At 29.8% G+C, this 22470-nt stretch overlaps 2 protein-coding genes across 5 annotated transcripts in view; one reads left to right on the top strand and one right to left on the bottom strand.

Moving 5' to 3' along the window:
* Window positions 1–11384: 11384 nt before the first annotated feature.
* Window positions 11385–13479, bottom strand: LOC115880643 (tRNA dimethylallyltransferase). 4 transcript variants are annotated; one of them, XM_030897920.1, is made up of 7 exons: window positions 13242–13479; window positions 13020–13173; window positions 12562–12941; window positions 12369–12504; window positions 12197–12312; window positions 11935–12145; window positions 11385–11837 (listed from the first exon to the last, which is right to left on the bottom strand). In XM_030897920.1, exons 2-7 carry the CDS (start codon window positions 13149–13151, stop codon window positions 11523–11525), a joined length of 1290 nt encoding a protein of 429 aa, XP_030753780.1. In that variant the 5' UTR covers window positions 13152–13173; window positions 13242–13479; the 3' UTR covers window positions 11385–11522. The 4 variants fall into 4 exon arrangements, with proteins under 4 accessions (XP_030753780.1, XP_030753779.1, XP_030753778.1 ...); XM_030897919.1 differs by having other exon boundaries at window positions 13246–13436; XM_030897918.1 differs by having other exon boundaries at window positions 13222–13435.
* A 134-nt stretch (window positions 13480–13613) lies between these two features.
* LOC115880626 (HBS1-like protein) overlaps window positions 13614–22470 on the top strand; it is a 35677-nt gene continuing 26820 nt past the window's right edge. The window contains exons 1-3 of the mRNA XM_030897905.1: window positions 13614–13848; window positions 13904–14254; window positions 21085–21381. Coding sequence (XP_030753765.1) covers window positions 13806–13848; window positions 13904–14254; window positions 21085–21381 — 691 coding nt within the window. The 5' untranslated portion in view covers window positions 13614–13805. The remainder of the gene's footprint in view (window positions 13849–13903; window positions 14255–21084; window positions 21382–22470) is intronic.

The raw sequence follows: 22470 nt of genomic DNA, 5'->3' as shown, positions 1-22470 counted from the left end.
AGGGGGGCCCAAAATGAAAAGCAATGTAGAACATACTTTTTAGGGCGCCATTTTTAACGCAAAAGCCTAATATTTTACACAATTCACAGACTTTAGGGGGGGCCCGGGCCCCATGGGCCCTCCCCCTGTATCCGCCACTGGTCGACATGTCGAACAACTGTAGCAAAATCTCATGTCTAATCATTTAGCTACAATACTCCGTGTCGTATGTAGTGAACAACCCTGTATATCGGATATATATCAGATATATATCGGATATATATCCGATATTTGATATTTATATAAATATCATGATATTTGCCAACCCTGGTTTTAACTGCTGCTCAAAGGTAGAATTTTTTTGCATTACAGCCGGCGCAGTTCAAAGCCTACTTATTCAAAGTGGGCGAATTTTTAAAAACTCTATATCTCGAAGAGGAATCGAGCAAAATATCATATATGCTATATTTTTGGAAAGGTAATTTTAAATTCTTTTCAAAGAATTAAAAATATACAGGGTGTCCCATATAAAAAATTAATTTTTTTCTTGATAATTCTCAAATTATTATTTTTAAAAAAATATACTTAAACCATTAAATTCTATGTAAAAAGGTGCTTTGGAGATGTGTTTATAAAAATACAAAATTTTCCATATCAAAAAAGTTACAGCGATTTGTTAAAAATGCACATTTTTGAAAAACACAGACACCGACACATCAGTACCGGCACCGGAGAAAGGTTCGTGGATTCGTATCCATCCGGACCTACTCATCTCTACTAAACACAAGATTATATTCGATACGTTTTGACTGAAGAGGTAAACCGTTACCTGTAGACGAGGCTTTAGATATTAAAATAGGTGTTGATTTTTTTTTGGTAAATTATTACGTATTATCTGTGGTATTATACATATCGTCGGCTTTATGACGAAAAGGCGTATCTCGATTTTTGCTACTTTTCAGGAGAGCAATTTAAAGAAAATCACTTACTTTATTTGGCGAAAAAATATAGTCTTTAATTTTTTAATAGTGTTTTTGTATTAACACTTAAACGGAGACATCGAGGAAACGCTCTGAAGATAAATTGAGCGTTAATTCTAATAAATAATTTATTTTTAGTTGTTTAATAGAGATAGGTCTTATTGTTATAATAATAATAAATTTATTTCCGAACGAATAGTATGCATACGCCATACGCCCATGTAAAATAAATTTAAAAATGACGGTAAAGTGTTCTTAATAAGAAAAAAAATAATACAATATTCACATTATGGAATACTTACAAGAAAATACAACACATAGATACAAGAAAAAATGTGAAAATCGCCAAAAAATCAGAAACAGTAAATATTTTTAGATACTTTTATTCGCGTTGGATTAGATTAACTAAAAACAAAGACAATTTTCATTCCAGAAGCAAAGACAATAATCAATTAAAATACTCTTATCTAGCTTATTTTAATAATATTGTTTTTTATACAAAAATTTATTTTAACTAATATATTTTTAGTAATTATTTAGTTAATTGAGGGCATTAATAACGGGCATTTAAACTCACGGTCCATATAATAAAAACCAAACTAAACAAAAACAAAACATTTTTCTTCGTTCGTTTTTTTTTTTATACAAATAACTGTGGAGTAACAGTTTCTGTTTTCCCTGTTCAATGATAACAAATTCGACTTCCATTCTACTTGTTTATGCTGGATGACGATAGGCACAATAAATAAAATTTTCCAAAAATTGGCAGGGATGACAATGCCAATGGCCTGACAATGATAATGAGATGAAAATTATTGTATATTTCGGGCAAGTTTTTGGTTCGCTTAAATGTTCTTAGAGAAATTATGATTTCGGGAAATTTTCCATTAGGGTAATTTTTGTTTGGTTGTTTTGTTTTCGATCAAAATTTTCTATTTTATTCGGCCATTTTTTCTCGGATAATCTTTTGCATACCCGATACAGCTATGTGCAGGGTCTAGCTCATTCTAACAATGGTTTTTGGCAAAACAGACTCTAAAATCACACTGTAAAAGAGAGCTGCTGCCATGATAGAAATTTTATTTTGTCCCAAGCAACTGTCAGAAAAGAATTAGGTAGAATGGTGTGATTTTCTCTCGCATGCATTTTCATAACTTAAAACAAAAGGACCTATCTCAAATTCCATCTTTCTTGTAGTATAACAATTGGTATAACAATAATTGATATAACAAAGAGCCCTATCTCAACATACGTCTCTTCGTCATAACGAAGAATTGTAGTATTTGAGATGGGGCAAATTTTTAAACGAATATAAAATGAAAAAGGTACAATATTGAGATGCGCAAATTCGCTATGTTAAAATATGACCCCAATGAGCATGTCACGACCTTGATATCTCAAAATCGCCAAAAATCGAGATACGCCTTTTCGTCATAAAGCCGACGATATGTATACCTATTTGTATTACTATTATTAACTATTATCTATTATAAAACTTATTTATCTTGTGATAATTAGGATACACTAAAAGTTTCCTAGAGATACAAAGATTAGTAACCTTTGCCAACCTTTACGTACAAAACGACACGTGTAAATTCGCAAACTTTTCAATCAACTGTATTTAACTGTGGTATTTTTTTTAGTTGAAAACATACCTATTCAATCGGATTTTTTTTATATATTACTTGATAGCCCCTCGGCCTTGAACTAAGTACTCAAGTCATAAAAATAACATACAATGAGATTTTTAAATATTTATGGCGCCATATTATATTAACGGAAATGGAAAAATTGTAAATTAATATTGAAATGCGAGCCGTATTTAAATGTCCAGTTTTGTTAAGTTTTTCTCTTTAAAGTGCCCACACGCGCAAAGAAAAACTACAAAGTTTAACGTTTTTAGATAAAGATTTTTTTCTCGGGTGTTTATTACCAACGGTAAATTACTCGTACAAAAATTTATGATTCTGGATGTAAAAATGTATAGTATGGAAAATGCAGATAGGACACATAAGTATTATATAATAAAGGCTGTACTTACACTGCCGTTAAACGGTAGCTTACTAAAATGCCGTTAATAGGTATGACGTCGTTGATGTGACGCACTTGACGGCTTTATGAAATATAGGAATTTTATAAGGACTAACCAACGCTATCCATCCCACCAAATAACCAACTTAACCAACGCAACTAACCTCGAAACTGATAAAAAATATAAAAAACAAATATAAATTAGTAAAAATCAACCAACCCCACCAAATAACCAACTAACCAACGAATTAACACCCTACATATAACCACGCTAACCAACCCGCCAAATAACTAAACCAATCCAACCAAAAAGAGTGAAACCAATGCAATAAGATCACGCTATAAGCAAAGAAAAATATAAAAAGTGTTGGTCGGCGTGAGATTTGAACCACGGACCATTCGCTTACGAAGCGATAGCCTCAGCCACTGACCCACAGGTACTCTTGCAAAATGCTTAAGGCATTACTTTCCGCCGACATGAACGACGTCACAATATCTATTAACGGCATTTTAGTAGGCTACCGTTTAACGGCTGTTTAAGTACATCGTATAATAAACTTAAAGTATGAACGAGAATGTATTTCAAGAAAATATTTTAACTTCTATAGGGTGGCTCACAAAAGTGTGAGTAGATGATCGAGATGATTTTTTTTAAATGGAACACCCTATATATTATTGAATTGATTTTTGGCTTTCTTTCAGATCACTTTACATAATCCTTAGATATGAGTAAATTTTATTAATAAATAAATAAAAAATATAGGTATATATTTTTCAACCATCTTTATAAAAACTGTCCTGAAATCAAAACTACAGGGTGCTACAAATTCGAGGTACGAGCATTGGTATCTCGGTAACCGTAATAGATACGAACATGGTTAAATTAGGGCAAAGTTGCCACTTTGGGATGTTCACCAAGATGACATCAAAAAAGTTTTAAAAATTTCAAGAATTGCTGAGTTTTTTGGAAAAATTGGATTTTTTTGAAAACCAATTTTGTTTTTTCCTGTCGTTACTTTTTGAAAAATCAAAAAACTAATTGCACATTCTCATAGCCACTTTCTTAGGGCTATCTGATAGTATTTTTAGATTTTCAAATTGGCTGATAATTTGTGAGAGACAGAAGCCAACTTAATTTTTTTAAATACGGACCTGCATTTTTTATTTCAGATTTTGAAAGAACTGGGTATCCTGAGTACAATGATATGCCACATTTTATACTTTTTTTTGTGTTGGATACCTTAACAACAAAACTATTTAATTATTATTTAAAAGTAATTTCAAGTCCGACTATAGTTTTTTAAATTATTTAATCTGATTAGATTCATCGCAACAATATTGATCAGCGCTAATTAAATTGAGTAAGAAAAATCGAGTTAATTGGAAGATTCAAATAAATAAATATCCAGCTCAGCAATTTAAAGTTATTCTTTTTAACTTTTTTTATTGGGAATTTGAAATCTCACTGTGCGATCTAATAATGTGCATAATATTAATCATAGTTATTATAAATAAATTAACTTAACCAGAAACTAGTTGCTAATGCTCTACATGTTCGAAAGGGTTACCATCCTCCCTATTGTACAAATTTATTTTTTGTTCAATTTTATTTATAGCTCTTTGAACATTCTTATACTTCCGAATGCATTTTGTACTATTTTTTGTAAATGTTAAGATGTATTGATTTCATTTTTACAAAAGACGTCAAGTAATGTACTCCCTACTGCTCTACCATTTCCAATCCATCTTCCGGGGAAATGGTTTGATTTTTTTATTTTATATTTATATTATTTTATTGCATTTGATTTTTCGTATTCAATCTTTTACCCCACGTCATTGTTAAGTTTGAAAGCTTATCAATATTGTAACGATGAATAGATTAAATATTTAAAAAGAAACAGAGCCGGACTTGAAATTATTTTAAATAAATTGTGTTCAAATGTCCGAAACAAAAAAATATTAAGTGACATATCATTGTACTCGGGAGACCGAGTTCTTTCAAAATCTGAAATAAAAAATGCAGGTCCGTATTTAAAAAAATTAAGTTCGTCTCTGTATCTCACAAATTATCAACTAATTTAAAAATCTAAAAATACTATCAGATAGCCCTAATAAAGTGGCTATGAGAATGTGCAATTAGTTTTTTGATTTTCTGAAAGGTAACGACAGGAAAAAATAAAATTGATTTTCAAAAAATTCCGTTTTTTCCAAAAAACTCAGCAATCCTTGATATTTTTAAAACATTTTTGATGGCATCTTGGTGAACATCCCAAAGCGCAACTTTGCCCCAATTTAATCATATTCGTATCTATTACGGTTACCGAGATACCAATGTTCGTACCTCGAATTTGTAGCACCCTGTATATTAGATATTTACTTTAGATGGTCTATACTTACTTTGCTATAAATATCGTAATTTAAATCATACAGGGTGTTCAAAATTCTACGGCAAACTTTCTAAAATAAAAAATAGTTTTTCTTTGTTTTTTTTTAAATGGAACACCCATATTATTATAATATACTATGTATATTTTTTTATTTATTTTATTTTTTTAAATTAATCATAATTTTTTCTGCAAAAAATTATTATAAAAAATTTTGTGCCAAAAGAACTTTTGGCACAAAAACATTTCAAATTTATGATTTCGGTCTAATAACTATTTAGTCAACGCATGTTTAATTTATGTCAATGATGACAGGTATTGATAATTTCGATTCCAAATATCTCGAAAACCATTACTCATAGCGATTTTTATCAAGAAACCTTTTTCACGTAAATGTATATTTTTTACTCAATAATTTTATACAGGTGCGAACGAAAAGTTATTACTCTTCAAACCAGTTAAAAAATATGCAGGTGGCGCCCTCTACAAGTAGATGGTGTCATATTGACATCAAAATCAAATTTCTCATGTCAAAAAACTCCGACACGCCAATTTTCATCGAAATATTGACGTTACTTCAGAAATTATTTGGAAAAAATCGAAATAAAAATTAAAATTCTATACCCTGTATCTCCGAAACTAAGCCATTTTAGGACATACATTTATACAAACTTTTTTGCTTATTTTTATCTGCACAATATGTTGCCGAAGTTTCCGGAATATAGTTCGGACCACCCTGTATATATTTTATTTATTTATTAATATCTTCTCCTTTATAGTCCTAATTTATGTCATATACTAACATACCAAATCTCGTTTTTTATCTGAAAAAATAAAAAAGTTATAGGGGTGAGTTACTTTTGAGACGCACCCGGTATACCGAGTGCTGGTTCTTTGATGGCTCAAGAATCAAGGGCTCAAGAGAACCCCGGTACTTTCGAGACCGGGATTTCTCGGTTGTGAACCCTTACTAATTCGTCTACTACAAAAAGAAACAAACGCAATAAAAAAACTTTGGATGATTTTTTTCTTATTTCACAGGGATGTAAATTCAGATTGAAGAGGTAAGAAATCTGAAAAGAATACACGTGTAATTACTTCAACATAAGTAGGCATATATTTGGCCCAGTTAGATAATAAATGAATTATCCTAAATTGATATCAATGATATTTTTCATATTTACGGTTGCTAAGTAATAAAAACGCCGAAAAAGTTTAAATAATAAAATAATTGAATATTGAGACCACCTTCGTTGTCCGGCGCATTCGCCATTATATAAAATGTTTACCGGGGATATTAAAAAAGTATGATTTTGAGTCATAAAATATTAAAAATCGTATAAATACACTTATATATTTATAGACCTCCAAAAATTAAATATAACCAACGAATCACACCCTATCATATTTAAACCAACTTTTTCTCCCCATCCAGGACTAAAATTCCGACTTAAATGATTACAGATCTATCAACAATCTTATGTAATGATTGCTTTGTTGGACTAAAGCCAATAGAGACAGGTTGTTATAAAACACCTTAACTTAGTTATTTTACAACTGTTATTCATAAATAACAGTTTGTAACAGTTATTTTCAAAAAATAACAAGTATGAAAATAAAAGTGTGTAAACAACAAACTCCTGCAATTTTACGTCGATATTGTTACTTTACGAAATTCTACTAAATTCACAACAGTTTTTTCAAAAATCAACAGTTATCAAAAATAACAGTTGATTAGTAGTAACCGCTCGTGCCCGTTTTGTAATTTCTATGAAAATAACAGTATCCAAACATCGATGGTTGGCTATGTGAAGTCATGTTTTTTTTTTATTTTGAAGGCACAAATACATAAGTAGTTGTAAACGTTGTATATTGTACAGTGTTGTAGGTATACTCTAGACATATTAAATTTTTAAATATGTATTTACCTCTTTTTGCTACTTTTTGTTATTATATTAAGGGATGTGGAAGAGATTAAGTCATAATTGTTCAAAAATAAATAGAAACTTACAGATAATGAGGGAGACTGTTGACTGTACTGTCATCTTATTTTTAAAATATTTATTATTATATGTAAAAGTTATTCCTTTACCTTTGGTATATTGACTATTTAACAATAAAAGCTTTAAACAAAACAGAAATCTGTTATTGTAAGTTATTAATTTATAAATAACAGTAACAGTTCCAAGTTAGAAAAATAATTTTTGCACACCTCAAGAACAGTGACAAAAAATAAAAATTATAAAATAACATACCTATAAGTGATATTTGGTAATTATTGGGAAAACAAAAAAACAAAATTGGTATACACCCTATTTTGAGGTCGTAGATTACGAATCTGAATATTATGAATCTGAATCAATCTCTTTTTTCTTGGCGGTCTCTTACCGTTTTTTCAGAAAAACGGAAAATAATTTCAACATTGAATTTTTCTTTATTTCGGCCCTTTATAAAGTAATAACCTTGTAATAATTTCACTATATTTTCATTATACTATAGGTAGTTTATCTAAAAGCCACACTTGATTGAGGATAGAAAAATGTCCAAAATTTTACTGAAAAACACTTCTTTTATCAAAATAACAAAGAAAATTGAGACCAAATAGAAGTTTGACATTTCATATATCCTTCTTTCCCTCTCCTATGTAATGAGAGAGACAAATATATTCTAGACCGAATCTAGAAATTTGAAAATTTACAACGTTGCCATATCTTCTATTTTTTCGGGTGATTAGGGATTTTAAATAAATTATCTGTTATGAGATCTGATAATAGTTAAATATAAAATCCACAAGGTTACGCGGAAGAGTTTTGATTGCATTGGTTACAACTTCCATGCGGAGGGTGTTAATCTTTTGTTGTTATATTATATTAAAAAAAGATTAACCCCCTCCGCAAAGAAGTTATATAAATACTATTTATAACCACGAAGTTACACGAAAGAGTTTTGATTGCATTGGTTTCAACTTCTTTGCCGAGTGGGTTAATCTTTTTTTGATATATCAACAAAAGATTAACACCCTCCCCATGGAAGTTGTAAGCAATGCAATCAAAACTCTTTCGTGCAACTACGGGGTTATAGTAATATCTCGTTGGTAAAATAGCAGATATGGGAAGGAGCCGTTCTTCTGGCGACCACCTCACAGTGGGGTATTTGACACATATAGTTGATCGAAATTTTTTTATGTAGACCTTATATAAATTATTGCTATTTTCAATTAAAGAGGAAATAATATGAACAAAATAAAGGATAATTCGTCGATTCTAAAAAAAGAAAGAAAAATCACTGTTCCAGCATTTCCACGGTCAATGCCACTAATGCCAGTAGTAATATCGCAACTAATACTACTAATCCGACTGATCCGCGAGCAATGCCCATACCACTAAAGTCGCTACTAATGCCAAATTGTGCTATACTGCTAATGGCACTAATGCGATCGTTTTGTACACAACAATGCGATCGCGGTTTACACCTCGCATTAGTATATCACTGATTGACAAATTAGAGAAAACCAAGAATGTTTTTCTCATTTTATCAGCAAAGTCGCAAAAATTCGCAGTATTTTATTTTACTGTATGAAAGCCCAATGTTTACTAAGTAAAACGTATATAGACAATATGCTGAATTCTTCGAAATGCGCAACTAAATCTCTAAGTATAATAAAAATGTCACAAATTTAATCAAATTTTCTGAACGCCTAACTTTTAGTTGCAAAAAAAATCGTTGGTATAGAGAATATCAAAATAAATAATACGTTTTTGTAGAATACATACCTGCAGCTTGCTGAGCCATTTTCAATCAAAACTATAACATAAACGTAAAAAGAGCACAAGAACAACAACAATTTATAATTTTAAACATAAAATTTAGCCATTTACCTCTTATCTGTGAGAAGTAACAATTTTGGCGTTTCGTTGAAACAAATGAATGCAACTAAACACACCCATAGCAACGCCATTCATGGCAGAGATGATTTAACTTATCATTTATCTTTTTTTGGGAAATCTTAAACACATTTGCTTTTTCGAATTTCGATCACCTTTTTCATGCTAATACCCCACCGTGCGCCTTTTCTAATCCCAGAATGAGCGAAAAAAACAGGCTAAATTTAGGTTTAGCATTGGCAACGTTGCTTTAAATGCCAGAAACAGTATTGGTGGGTTCATACAGCCAAATAAAATAAAATAAGAATAAAATAAAATAAAATAAGAAAGTTGGTTATATGGGATACCGTACATGCGTTCATACGGCCAAATAAAATAACAAATAAAATAAGAAGTCTTTATCTTTTAACTTCTTGTTTTATTTTATGTGAATACGGCTTTGCGCACGCTTAATTCTAACCTACAAATATTTTCAGTTTGGATTTAATTTATTTTTTAATTTCACATAAGTAAAATGTATAATATAGTAGGCAACGAATAAATAAATATACTATAAATAGTAAAATTACTATAAACAATCGTAAAAGTTAACTTTTATCCGGCCTCATCGTACTGCGCATGAGCAAATATATATTTCTTATTTTATTTTATTTGCCTGTATGAACGCACACAAATAAGAATTCCTTATTTCTTATTTTATTTTATTCTTATTTTATTTTATTTGGCTGTATGAACCCACCTTATATTCTGACTTGCATCTATATCTAAACGTGACTCCGCATACCACGCAAGCGCCAATATATTCTCGCGCGAGTTATGAATTAAAGTTTTGTTATGTAGTGGGTATTATTTTACTTGTGAATCATAGTTTTTGTGTTTTGTGGCTGAAATACAATATGTATGTACATTTTGATGTGAATTAAGATTCTCTATTAAATAAGACACATAATAGGTAATTATTTCATCAACACAATTATTATATTCACATTAATATTAAGGAACATTGGACATAATACATAAAAATCAAAATGTGTCATTTGTAAATACACTGATCAACAATTGATAAGGATCACGAACTTATATCGCGATATATTTTTAGTTCCATTTTTTTAAATGTGTAACTGTTGATTTTTTAGAAATAATCGGGTTAAAAACTAGTCCAGGAAAAAAAACGAATTTATTTTAAAAAAATGTATGAAAAATCAAAATGTTCACCTATTTCCAGTTAAATCAAATTTTAATTTTTTTTAATGAATAATTTGTAGCATATGAAATTCATTGTTATGTCTTTGTGCCGCATTTCCAAGTGACATTCATCACACATTTCACTTTATTACACGTGCTTGAATAATAGTATTAAACGTTTTTAAGTTAAGCCTGAACCCTGAAATGACCGAAAACCCGAAAAAATCCTAATGTTGATCCTCATCAGCAATTGTTGAGCAATGTAGTTATGACTTTTAGTATCACAATTAAAACAACAAATAAAGAATAAAATAATAAAATATATATATATATATATATATATATATATATATATATATATATATATATATATATATATATATATATATATATATATATATATATATATATATATATATATATATATATATTTTGTCTAATAGACTAAGAAAATGATATAAAACTCTATTTTTTAATAATATTATGGAACCGATTTATTACAAGGAACTTGGGCTTCTTTTTCGTTAGTATATTCTGTGATGGCCCAGCCAGAAACACATAACCCAACATTTTCAGATTGTTTACAAATTTATTTTAGCAAATTTTCCTATATGATGCATTGAATTAGTTAAAAAAATAACAGAAAATAGCAAAAACATAATAGTTTATTGAATACCTAACAAAATATGTGCTAGAAAACCTTAAAAATATGAGAAATTATGAAAAATTCGATTTTGAAATAATTTTTCGTTTTTCTGAAAAATGGTAAGAAACCGCCAGAAAAAAAAATTCAGATTCGTAATCTACGACCTCAAAATAAGGTGTATACCAGTTTTGGTGAAAATCGGATGATTTCCAGTTTTCCCAATAATTACCTGATATTTTTCTACAAAAACTACTCAACATCTACACCATGCATTAGAAATAAAATACATACATAGATATCTTCATAGACAATCAGATATATTCTTAAAGCAACTTGTAAATCATATCCAGAAATTTCTACAGAAGTCTTGAACTTTAAGCCCGCCACTGACTTCTTTATTCTTCACCAAAAACACTATACACACTGTCAAAACTTAACACGTAGAGTTTATTTTCACCTCAGACACACTTTGTTGTTCTTTTTTTGCTTTAGCCACCATTTTTCTATGTCTGCTTGAATTGAAATGATCTTTCCTTTGAATTTGACCCACTAAAGTTTTGTTGCAAATATCACAAGTAAAACACTCCATCATAGAAGATGGAACAGAGTCTTTCTCTTCTAAAGGTACAGGTTGGATACCACAGGGTGTGCCCGATATGAACTGTTGAACAATTTGAAAAGCTGGCTGCTTAACTTGGACTTCCCATTTAGAAACATCAGACGTATCTAATGCGTAAATGGGTGGAACCTAAAATATTACAAAATAATTACTTATAATATGATGGATATACAATCATTTACATGATCTAGATAATACTATTGCCCTATCTAATCCTAATTATTACCTCTCTATTTTTTCGGCCTAAAAATCTATTTACAACCCATTTTATTTGCTTTCTTGCATATCTTCGAGTAACTAATTTTAACCTTTCTATGGCCTCATGCAGAATTTTCTGCCCATCTTTTGATGCTTTTTCTTCATCGTTTAGTAAAAGATAATCATGAAATTCCTTAAAACCTATAGATTGAAAGACTCCCTTTGTGTAATCTAACTCTCTGAAAACATGTAATATAAAATTGTATAGTTCACAGGAACCTCTATCTTACTCATTATTTTTTATCCTTTGTTCATTATATGATTTATGGAAAGCTAAAAGTTCATCAAGGAGACCTTCTTGAATCATATTGTCTACCCTGTCATCTAATCTTTTATTTAATATATTCTAAAATAATAAATTAAAAGTATACTCCAAAATAGACTTAAATAATAATTTCAAACCTGATTACATTGTAACCAGAGTATAACTGCATTACTATATCTTAGACCTCCATCACTCTTTGATAAACTTTGGGTATGTTGATGTTCTAAAATCTCACTATGTTTCCTTCCCTTTGTATAGAGCACTTCTAAAGATCTAAAGAAAGTACCAATCAGAAAATGTAACAAGGAATACAAAAATTATACTACCTACCGCATAATTTTTCTTTTATTGTTAGGATGTAATCTTTTTGCCATAGCTGGATCTAACTCCATCAACTTCTTATGAAGTTGTTCACTTGGTAGTTCATAATCCTCACCAGCCAACATTTTAGCTTTTTCACATACAACTTCATCAATTTCCTGAACTAAAGTTTTATACAAAATTGATTCAATATAATAATTAGTACCACCAACAATTATTGGAAGTTTTCTATACTTTAATAAGTTATCAATAATAGGTAGAACTTTATTCCTATATTCTAGAACTGTAAAATTTTCAGAAGGTTCCAATATATCTATCATATGATGTGGAGCAATTGATTGTTCATCTTTTGTTGCTTTTGCTGAAGCAATATCCAAATTTCGATAAATCTAGATAGAATATTAAATTTTAATTATTATACCTATATAAATATAAAAGTAAAAGCCTATAATTAATATTAAATATACCTGCATTGAATCGGCACCAATTATTTCTCCACTAAATTTCTTAGCTAACTCCAAGGATAGTTTGGTTTTACCGGTACCTGTAGAACCCAATACTATTACTACAGGTAATTCAATACTCATTTTACTTCCCATTGATTTTTCTATAGTAAGTAATCTAAAAAAACATGCCTAATTAATGTTTTTTTCACAAATTAATTTTTACAAATTCAATGTCTCTGTTACCGACATATTTTTATTGCGTTTTGTACAAACTGGTAATAAACAATCACATCTATTATTATAATGAATAGCTTTAAGATTTGATATTAATGAACAAACTTGGTGATTAAAATTGTTAAAGAAAAGAAATTTAAATTTGCCCGTGGATTTAAAAACATGTGCCCATTGGAAGTTCTTCGTTCTTCTTCTTCTTGTTTTTTAACTCGGATGGCATTTTATCACCAATATTACTTTTTGTTATATATGAAGGATGTCTAAAATTATATAGATCATATATTTAGAACTTTGCGACATATATTTATATATGATTTTTAAAAAAGTATATGATGGAATTGAACTTCAATTGAAATTGCCAACCTGCCAACCTTATATGTCAATGTCAAATGTCATTACATTAATGTCAGGTTAAAAATTTATTCAAGATTCCAAGTTTTTATTCTCAAAAATCTCAGTAAATGATTGTTTTTTATTAATTATCCACGGCTTTAAATATCACAAAATAGTTATGATATTATTTATAAAGTTTTATTAAATTTTTATTGTTATTTTCATTGGAAATACGTAACTATGGCTCGACACAGAGATATTAGAAATATGGATTATGAAGATGGTAAAACAATTCCACATTATTTTTGTTAAAATATTTATAATTTATGTTTTTTTAGAATATGACGCATATGACGATGTATACGGACATTCTGTAGATGACGATTATTATATTTCACCGAGTAACAAACAGTTTATTTACAACAGGGAGTCTTCTCGCGATTCCAGATTTGAACATACTGAAGATGACATCCAAGAAGTAGACGAAATTGAAGAGCTATCAGACACAGACAAGGCTAAATTGAATTCCTGTATCGATCAGATTAAAGACATTTTAGGATCCACTCTAGTTCCTCGCAATGAGCTTGTTAATTTAATAATGAAATATAAGTTTAATATTGACCTGGTAGTAAATGCGATACTTGAAGATTCAAGATACAGTAAACACAATGGAAATGCAACGGAGAAAGGTGAGTATTTATAAGTATCTAAAGCGATTTTATAAAACTTATTTCTTTTTTTATGTGCTGTTTTTGTTGATTTTTCGGAAGGTAAGATGTGGGACCATGTTTGAGTAATATAGACCAACCAAAATTAAATTGTGTTAAGACAGAGGGACTCAAATTTAATATTCCAAAATTATTCCAACAATCTAATAATCAGAATGAACTCAAAACTAAATTTTCAATTCCTAATATATTTAAATCAGAACAACCAAATTTTAGTTCAAAAAATATGAATGACGAAGGTTTTAACTCACTGTCAGATTTGGTTTCTAGTCATTTAAAAAACACTAACAAACTTTCTAATGTAGATTTATCAGAAAATACCAGAGAAAAAAAATTGTGCACAAATGATAGAGTCAATAATTTTAATATCAATTTACCCTCTGCTAAACAACCTAACTATGAAAACAAACTCAAAACTAATTTTTTAATTCCTGATATATTTAAATCAGAACAACCAAATTTTAGTTCGAAGAATAATTTTAATATACCAAACATATTTGATTCAAAGAACCCTAACTTAAATTTAATATCTCACAAACTGTCAAATGTAGATTTATCAGAAAATACCAGAGAATCAAAATCGTGCACAAATAATAAGGTCAATAATTTTAATATTGATTTATCTGCAGCTTTAAAAGCAAGTAACAGCTTACCAAATTTGCCAAAGGTTAAAGTTGTGCCTGAGAAATTTGAAATTCCATTTATCGATTGTGATTTCAGTAAAACTGATACTCAAAACTTTGGGAGTACAGGAATTATGCCATGTTTTTTAGATATAAGAAAATCCGTAAATTTTAACAAGGTCAATTTGAAAAATGCTACTCAGTTTGGAAAAGTTGTTTGTAGTAAATACAAACACCCAAAAGTTGAAAATGTCTTATTCAAGAATAGAAATAGACATTCTATTAAAATGTTTACATTTAATACTATGTCGCCTGATGATATTATCAGTTTTCACTTAAAAAGATAAAGAAATAGTCAATATAAGTAGTTCAAAATTTTTTAGATATTTGTTTTATTTAGTATTAAAGTATAATAAAATACAATAATTTTTAGTGTAGAAATATTTTAAAAATTTAATGTGCATGAGTTTACAGATGTTTTTTTAATTTTAAACAATAATTTTAACAAATAACGTTTGTTTTATTTGATTTTATACAAAAAATTAATGTGTACAAAAGGTTGTGATATTTTATAAATTGCTTTTTTTTAAAACGAAGTGTTTTAATGAGGAATTTGATATTATTTCAAATCTTATATTAAAATCTTGATTGAATTTCCAAGATTCTATTGGTGTTATTAGGTATTAGCCTTGTTTATATATTCTTAAAGTTGTTCAACCGACTAGACAAGATGTGCTGCCAGCTGGAGGACAAATCGTGAACCTTTCGAGGCGGAGTCAAAAATATCGATTATTTTCGTTATTTTCTTCAGAGTAATGTAATAATATAGCCTGGGTTGGCTGCATCTTTAATAGTGATCAGCTGATTAAGAAATTTAAACGAAACTTTTATTTTATTGTAGATTGTGGATTATTTTTGCCTGTTATTTTAAAAATTCTAAACCGTATTAAGAAAGAAATTATTATTTCGATATGTTGGTACATTTTTTATAACTTATGATAATGCTAATTACTGTTAATTAATATTTAGAAAAAGTTACATACCTACTTTAATTTGATTTGATGCAGGTTTATAAAAGAATCATTTCATTCTTAGAACTACTACAATTATTACAAGAAAAACAAAAAGAAGAAATACCCAAATACCCCTTCACTTACTACTCAACTACAAAATAAACGAATATAATCTCTTAAAAACACTACACAACTACTTATTCTTGTATTCTACACTGAACAAATTCTCAAACTTACTAATTTATCAAACAAAAAGAAAAAATAACAAAATTATCCCTTCACCTACTACTTAACTACAAAATAAACTATAAAAACACTACTAAACTATTTTTGGTAGACTACACTAATATGCTACACTAAACACTATAATTAAACTTAATAAATTAATCTAATTTTACACTACAACTGCAAAGAAAAAAGAACATTTTCTAAAACTATAAGAAACAGAACTTCCATACGTGCGACCAGAATAGGTCAGGGGGACAAAGAATATAAAATACTTTAAAATGTGCATTCAGAAAGAAAAAATACCTCGAAAATTATCTAAACAAACATTTTTATTTCTTATCAGTGAGAAGCATCGGACTTGAAGAATTTGTCGGGTATTTACAATGGTCGAATTGTATAATTGCCAGCTTTTATAGCATATCTAATAGACAAAAAGTATCTGGTCGATTAGTAACCAATTGGCATAGTCCGAAAATTATCGATTTTTATTTTCTCTGTTTTTATTGGTAGCTTCAAAATTCAGAGTAACAAAAAATATTTTTCTGTAGGGAAACCGGTCCTGCCATCTAGTAGTCTTAGTCCATAAACGTCTTAGGTTGATCTACTTTAAAAATATATATACAAGGGTATTAGGTATAGTTTTCATTTGTTTTTTGAAATAAAGAAAGAAGGGTATTAGTTTTTTCTTTCAATCACTAATAATTATAATTCTATGAAATAAAATTTACCGTGTAGACGTAGAGTATCATATTTTATTTTAGTTAAGAAAATATATGTTTTATACTGGATAAAATCAAACAAAATTGACAGTACAGTTGCTAAAATACTAAAATTACCTAATCAGGGGTATAAGGGAGTTACATAAAGTAGATTTATTTCTGCTACACCCAGTGGCGGCTCGTTAGGGTAGACCTCTGAGGCCGCGCCTCAGCTTTAAAATGGAGGAACGATTTGTATCTAGCTTTTTATTTAATCCCTGTATAACATAACAATTCTACAACACATTCAAAATAATAATACTGAAAAATATATATTATATAAATACATCCAGCTCCAGGTGCAACATAAGTCGCGTAAACCTAGCGTAAAAAGAACGCGACTCGACAGAGGCGAAATAATTAGAAAGTTCGAATTACCTACCTATTAGCAGCGATGATTTAAGATAATGTGACGCGACGGGGTACGCATTCTCTATCGCAGGGTTGAGGCGAGATATTTGACGCTTGGGTGTGTTTTCATATGGTTTTCATTGGAAGTTTAAATCATCTGACTATTGACTATTGAAAAGTGCGATGTCTCGATCTCATATGCATGACTCATGAATTTAAAGTGCCGATGCCGGTGGCTGGCCGGTCGGTGGTGAGAACAGCGTTGGGTGAATTAATTAGGTCATGTTTTTGTCATTATTTGGACATTTAGGGCGAGAATTATTTTATTGTTTGTGTTTCTAAATTTAAATTATTTGATGCCTATTAGATATAGTATTTTTAACTCAATTACACACAGAGAAGGTGGAATTTTAGCAGTTTTTAAAATTCAACACAACAAATATTGTTGAAATTAGCAAGTTTAGGCTTTTCTTCGCCGGTAAGATTTTTTTTATATATTTTAAGTGCCGAAGAGGAGTTGAATTTTAGTGTTTTCTTTAAAATGAATCCTATTGATATCGTTATTCTTTGTGTACTTGAAACTCATTTTCTAAGACGAAATGAAACTGAAAAAAGACAGAGATATTAAGGAGCCAAGAATTTCAATATTTAACAATAAGAGGCAAGACAGGCAATAGGTATTTAAGACCTTTTCAATTATCTTGGTTCTAATCGTAATACTGAAACCTATTAGATATAGTATTTTTAACTCAATTACACAGAGATAAGGTGGAATTTTAGCAGTTTCTAAAATTCAACACAACAAATATTGTTGAAATTAGCAAGTTTAGGCTTTTCTTCGCCGGTAAGATTTTTTTTATATATTTTAAGTGCCGAAGAGGAGTTGAATTTTAGTGTTTTCTTTAAAATGAATCCTATTGATATCGTTATTCTTTGTGTACTTGAAACTCATTTTCTAAGACGAAATGAAACTGAAAAAAGACAGAGATATTAAGGAGCCAAAAATTTCAATATTTAACAATAAGAGGCAAGACAGGCAATAGGTATTTAAGACCTTTTCAATTATCTTGGTTCTAATCGTAATACTGAAACCTATTAGATATAGTATTTTTAACTCAATTACACAGAGATAAGGTGGAATTTTAGCAGTTTCTAAAATTCAACACAACAAATATTGTTGAAATTAGCAAGTTTAGGCTTTTCTTCGCCGGTAAGATTTTTTATATATTTTAAGTGCCGAAGAGGAGTTGAATTTTAGTGTTTTCTTTTAAATGAATCCTATTGATATCGTTATTCTTTGTGTACTTGAAACTCATTTTCTAAGACGAAATGAAACTGAAAAAAAGACAGATATTAAGGAGCCAAAAAATTTCAATATTTAACAATAAGAGGCAAGACAGGCAATAGGTATTTAAGACCTTTTCAATTATCTTGGTTCTAATCGTAATACTGAAACCTATTAGATATAGTATTTTTAACTCAATTACACAGAGATAAGGTGGAATTTTAGCAGTTTCTAAAATTCAACACAACAAATATTGTTGAAATTAGCAAGTTTAGGCTTTTCTTCGCCGGTAAGATTTTTTTTATATATTTTAAGTGCCGAAGAGGAGTTAAATTTTAGTGTTTTCTTTAAAATGAATCCTATTGATATCGTTATTCTTTGTGTACTTGAAACTCATTTTCTAAGACGAAATGAAACTGAAAAAAGACAGAGATATTAAGGAGCCAAAAATTTCAATATTTAACAATAAGAGGCAAGACAGGCAATAGGTATTTAAGACTTTTTCAATTATCTTGGTTCTAATCGTAATACTGAAACCTATTACGATTTAATATTTGTATAATAAATAAAAAATATAAATTATTAACCTCATGTAGCCTCACCTTCCCATATACTCACGAGCCGCCACTGACTACACCCTCTACACTATGCGGAAACCAGTACGAAGCAGGTCAAGGTCGTGTTTACTCGCACTAACTTTGTCTTGTTTTGGTTTATCTCAGGTTGTCTCGGCCTATTTCCGTTTGTCTTAACCTACTTTCATTTCTTAAAAACGCCTCGAAACTACTCGTTAATTGCGGAGAAGGGCGTGGGGGATTTTTTTGGCCACGTTCGGTTGTTTTCTGTACTCTCGTTCAATTTCGTTTTGTCTCGAGCTACTTTCACGACGCGACGTGTCGATTTCTATACCCGAGACAACGGACTTTTTTTCATAAATATCAGTGAAGTAAACCTTGACATTTCTAAAATATCTGTGAATATGATGATATTTCGTTAATTACTATTCTTTTGATGTTGATATATATTCCACAAGATTAATGTTTGAACACGCGTTTAAATAATATTTTTTATAGTAGATATTTAAAAACAAAACTTTTCACTGAATCAATCAGGAATATAATTACAATATTTTTATTTAATTTTATTATAATGAATTAGTATATAAAATTGTATATATTATGTTTGTTTATGGCCTTAATTGATAAATATAACAGTAGAATTGCTTGATATGAATAATACTGATAACATCATCAAAATATATCAGGCTTATTGGGAAAATTATTGATAGACCTGATGTCAACAAAAGTATGGTCCACGGACATTTTTAAAAAGCAATGTTCTCTTATTGATTTTAAGAGAAAACTGTAAACGATATTTTTGTTAGCACACAGCATACTTGTGTAGAGCGTCAAATTCTCCATAAAAATGTACTGTATACTTTTTTATGTTCAACTCAAAATTAAACGAGATAGGGTGGCTAGAAGCTAAGGGATGATAGTAGAAAAGATGATAGTAGATATTTAAAAAAATCATAAGTTGCTGAAAAATTCAGATATTTAACATTTTCTTTCAATTTGCTCGAAAATTATAATCTTCATTTCAGATTCTTTTAAATTCATTCCCGGGAAGGGGTGAAAAATTATAAAGTTTTTTTTCAAATTTTGGGAGAGTGACCAGGATTATAAAGAAAAAGTACAATAATAAAAATGTCTAGGGGATGATCCCCTAGCTTCTAGTCACTCTATCTCGGTTAATTTTGAGTTGAGCAAAAAAAGTATAGAGATCATTTTTATGTAAAATTTGACGCTCTACAACTTTTATTTAAACTTTTTTTCTAGTCATTACCGTTTCTCCGAAATTGCGAAAAAATACTTTATTTACGTATTTCGCCCCTTCTCCGGGGTGAATTTAAAAAATCTTTTACAGTTCGTTTTTAAATCTGTCAAAGTAACATATCAAAAATTCAAGTATTTCTAAACATTAGTATTTGAAGACCTATTTTCTTGGACTAAATAATTCTTGGCTCCATTGTAATCAACATATATATATATATAAAATGGTAATGTTTATCTGTGTCGTCTCTACTGAAGTAACGACTTGCTCTAGAAAGTTGCTTTTTTTTTACTAAAAGATGGCTAATTGGCTCTTCTAAAAACTGTCGTCGCCGGATTTTTTGTTTTTCATTTAATTAAAAAAAATAAGTATTTTTTTCCTGATGTCGTGACGGATGCACCAGGCTTCAACTAGCAATTAATAAAATACATTAAGATAAATAAAAATGAAAGGTATTCTTTTTGGAGGGAAATCAATTAAATTCATAACAATATCAACTAAAAATTTCAATCTTGGGTATTGAAAAGTAAGCAAAAAGTTTATAATAAGTTTTAACATAAATTATCTTAAAAAGTTACATAAAATTTACGTAGACTCTGACTATCTTCATTTTTCAAAAGTTATCAACTCTGAGCTTTTAAAAATTAGATTTTGGGGTTGTTTCCACTGGTGTATAACGTAATTCATTCCCGCTTTAAAGCTGGTCCATTCGTTGTGCCCACCGTAATCGAACCGTCGACCACCACGTCAAGCGTTTGGGCGGTTGCTTCGGCAACTACATCCACCAACATAGTCAAAGGGTTCGATGTACCGGAAAAGGAGGCGGAAACGCAACCCAAGACCGTCGATTTTATCCAGAAGGACAGACTGGGCGGGACACCTCGGTCCCAGAGTCCCGCGGGAAGGGGCCAGAGTCCAGCATCTGCAAGAGGCCAGAGTCCAGCCTCTGGGAGGGGCACGCCGTTGTTCTTGTCGTCCGACGGAGATGACGTCAGAGGTAAGAAAAATACTTATAAGTTTTAAAATGTCAAGAAGCCAAAAATTTATTTAGTTCAATGCTACGACAAGGGTGATAGTAGTTATCGAAAAATTTGATACTTTAACCATAGATAAAAGAAACAAGTTTAGATTGGAAAGTGTCCATAAGGACAATGTAAATCCTATTTGGCGCTATTCTTACAACGGTCGCTCTCGAAAGCTTTTGATAATTTCGGAGCGGTTCGGCTTTTTCCGGAATTATGTCACCAAATATTATTTATTCGAATTTATTATTTTCTTTTAATTTTTTAAATAAAATATAGTGTGTTGCATATAAGAAACTATATTTTATATAAAGATATGAAACATTGGAAACCGACGTTATGCCACGATCCACGATGATTTTTGCAGTTCACAGTTTACACAGCTTTTTAAGTTTTTAATGCCACCTATTCACAATTATCACGGGTTTTTGGTTAAATTAAACTCACAAGATAGCAATGATTACTTTGAAAATGGACGCTTTAAATACTTTTCGGTATTTTTTCAATGAGGGCGGTTTAAATTTTGAAAGATTTTATAATTTTTGATTATTCTGACTTTGACAAGAGAAAATTATTTCTGTTCTTGTTTGCGGTTGTTCTTAGCAGCCGCTATAGCAGCGCCCTACAACGTATGCGCTCAAAAACAGTTATAAGTTTTGGCGGCAAAACGACCATTCCAATCGAAACTTGTTTCCTTTATCTATGACTTTAACAACAATTGAACAACAGCAAAAAATATGGTTTTAATCAAAAGCTTTATCAAAAGTAACAATAACCATCTATCAAAGAATTAATTATAAATTATATTACCATAGACGACTTTTGATTTTTAGGACTTTATTCATATTTTTTTTTTCTCTAAAACGGTGTGGAAATTTGGAAAAAGTATACACGGTATTTACCATTTTAGAACAAGCAAACATTTTTATGAAGAATGCATTTTTCTCAAAATTCCAATAACGACAAAGTTTTTCCTCTTGTAAATACAATCCGGGGACATACTATATATGTCCCGGTTTTTAAAGTGTCTGGGCTGGGATTTGAAAAAAATGTCCGAGAAATAT

This window comes from Sitophilus oryzae, unplaced genomic scaffold, assembly GCF_002938485.1.
Source record: "Sitophilus oryzae breed Bouriz unplaced genomic scaffold, Soryzae_2.0 scaffold_1639_pilon_pilon, whole genome shotgun sequence".
NCBI classification, from domain to species: Eukaryota; Metazoa; Arthropoda; class Insecta; order Coleoptera; family Curculionidae; genus Sitophilus; species Sitophilus oryzae.
This window is presented reverse-complemented; position numbering and strand designations above follow the sequence as displayed.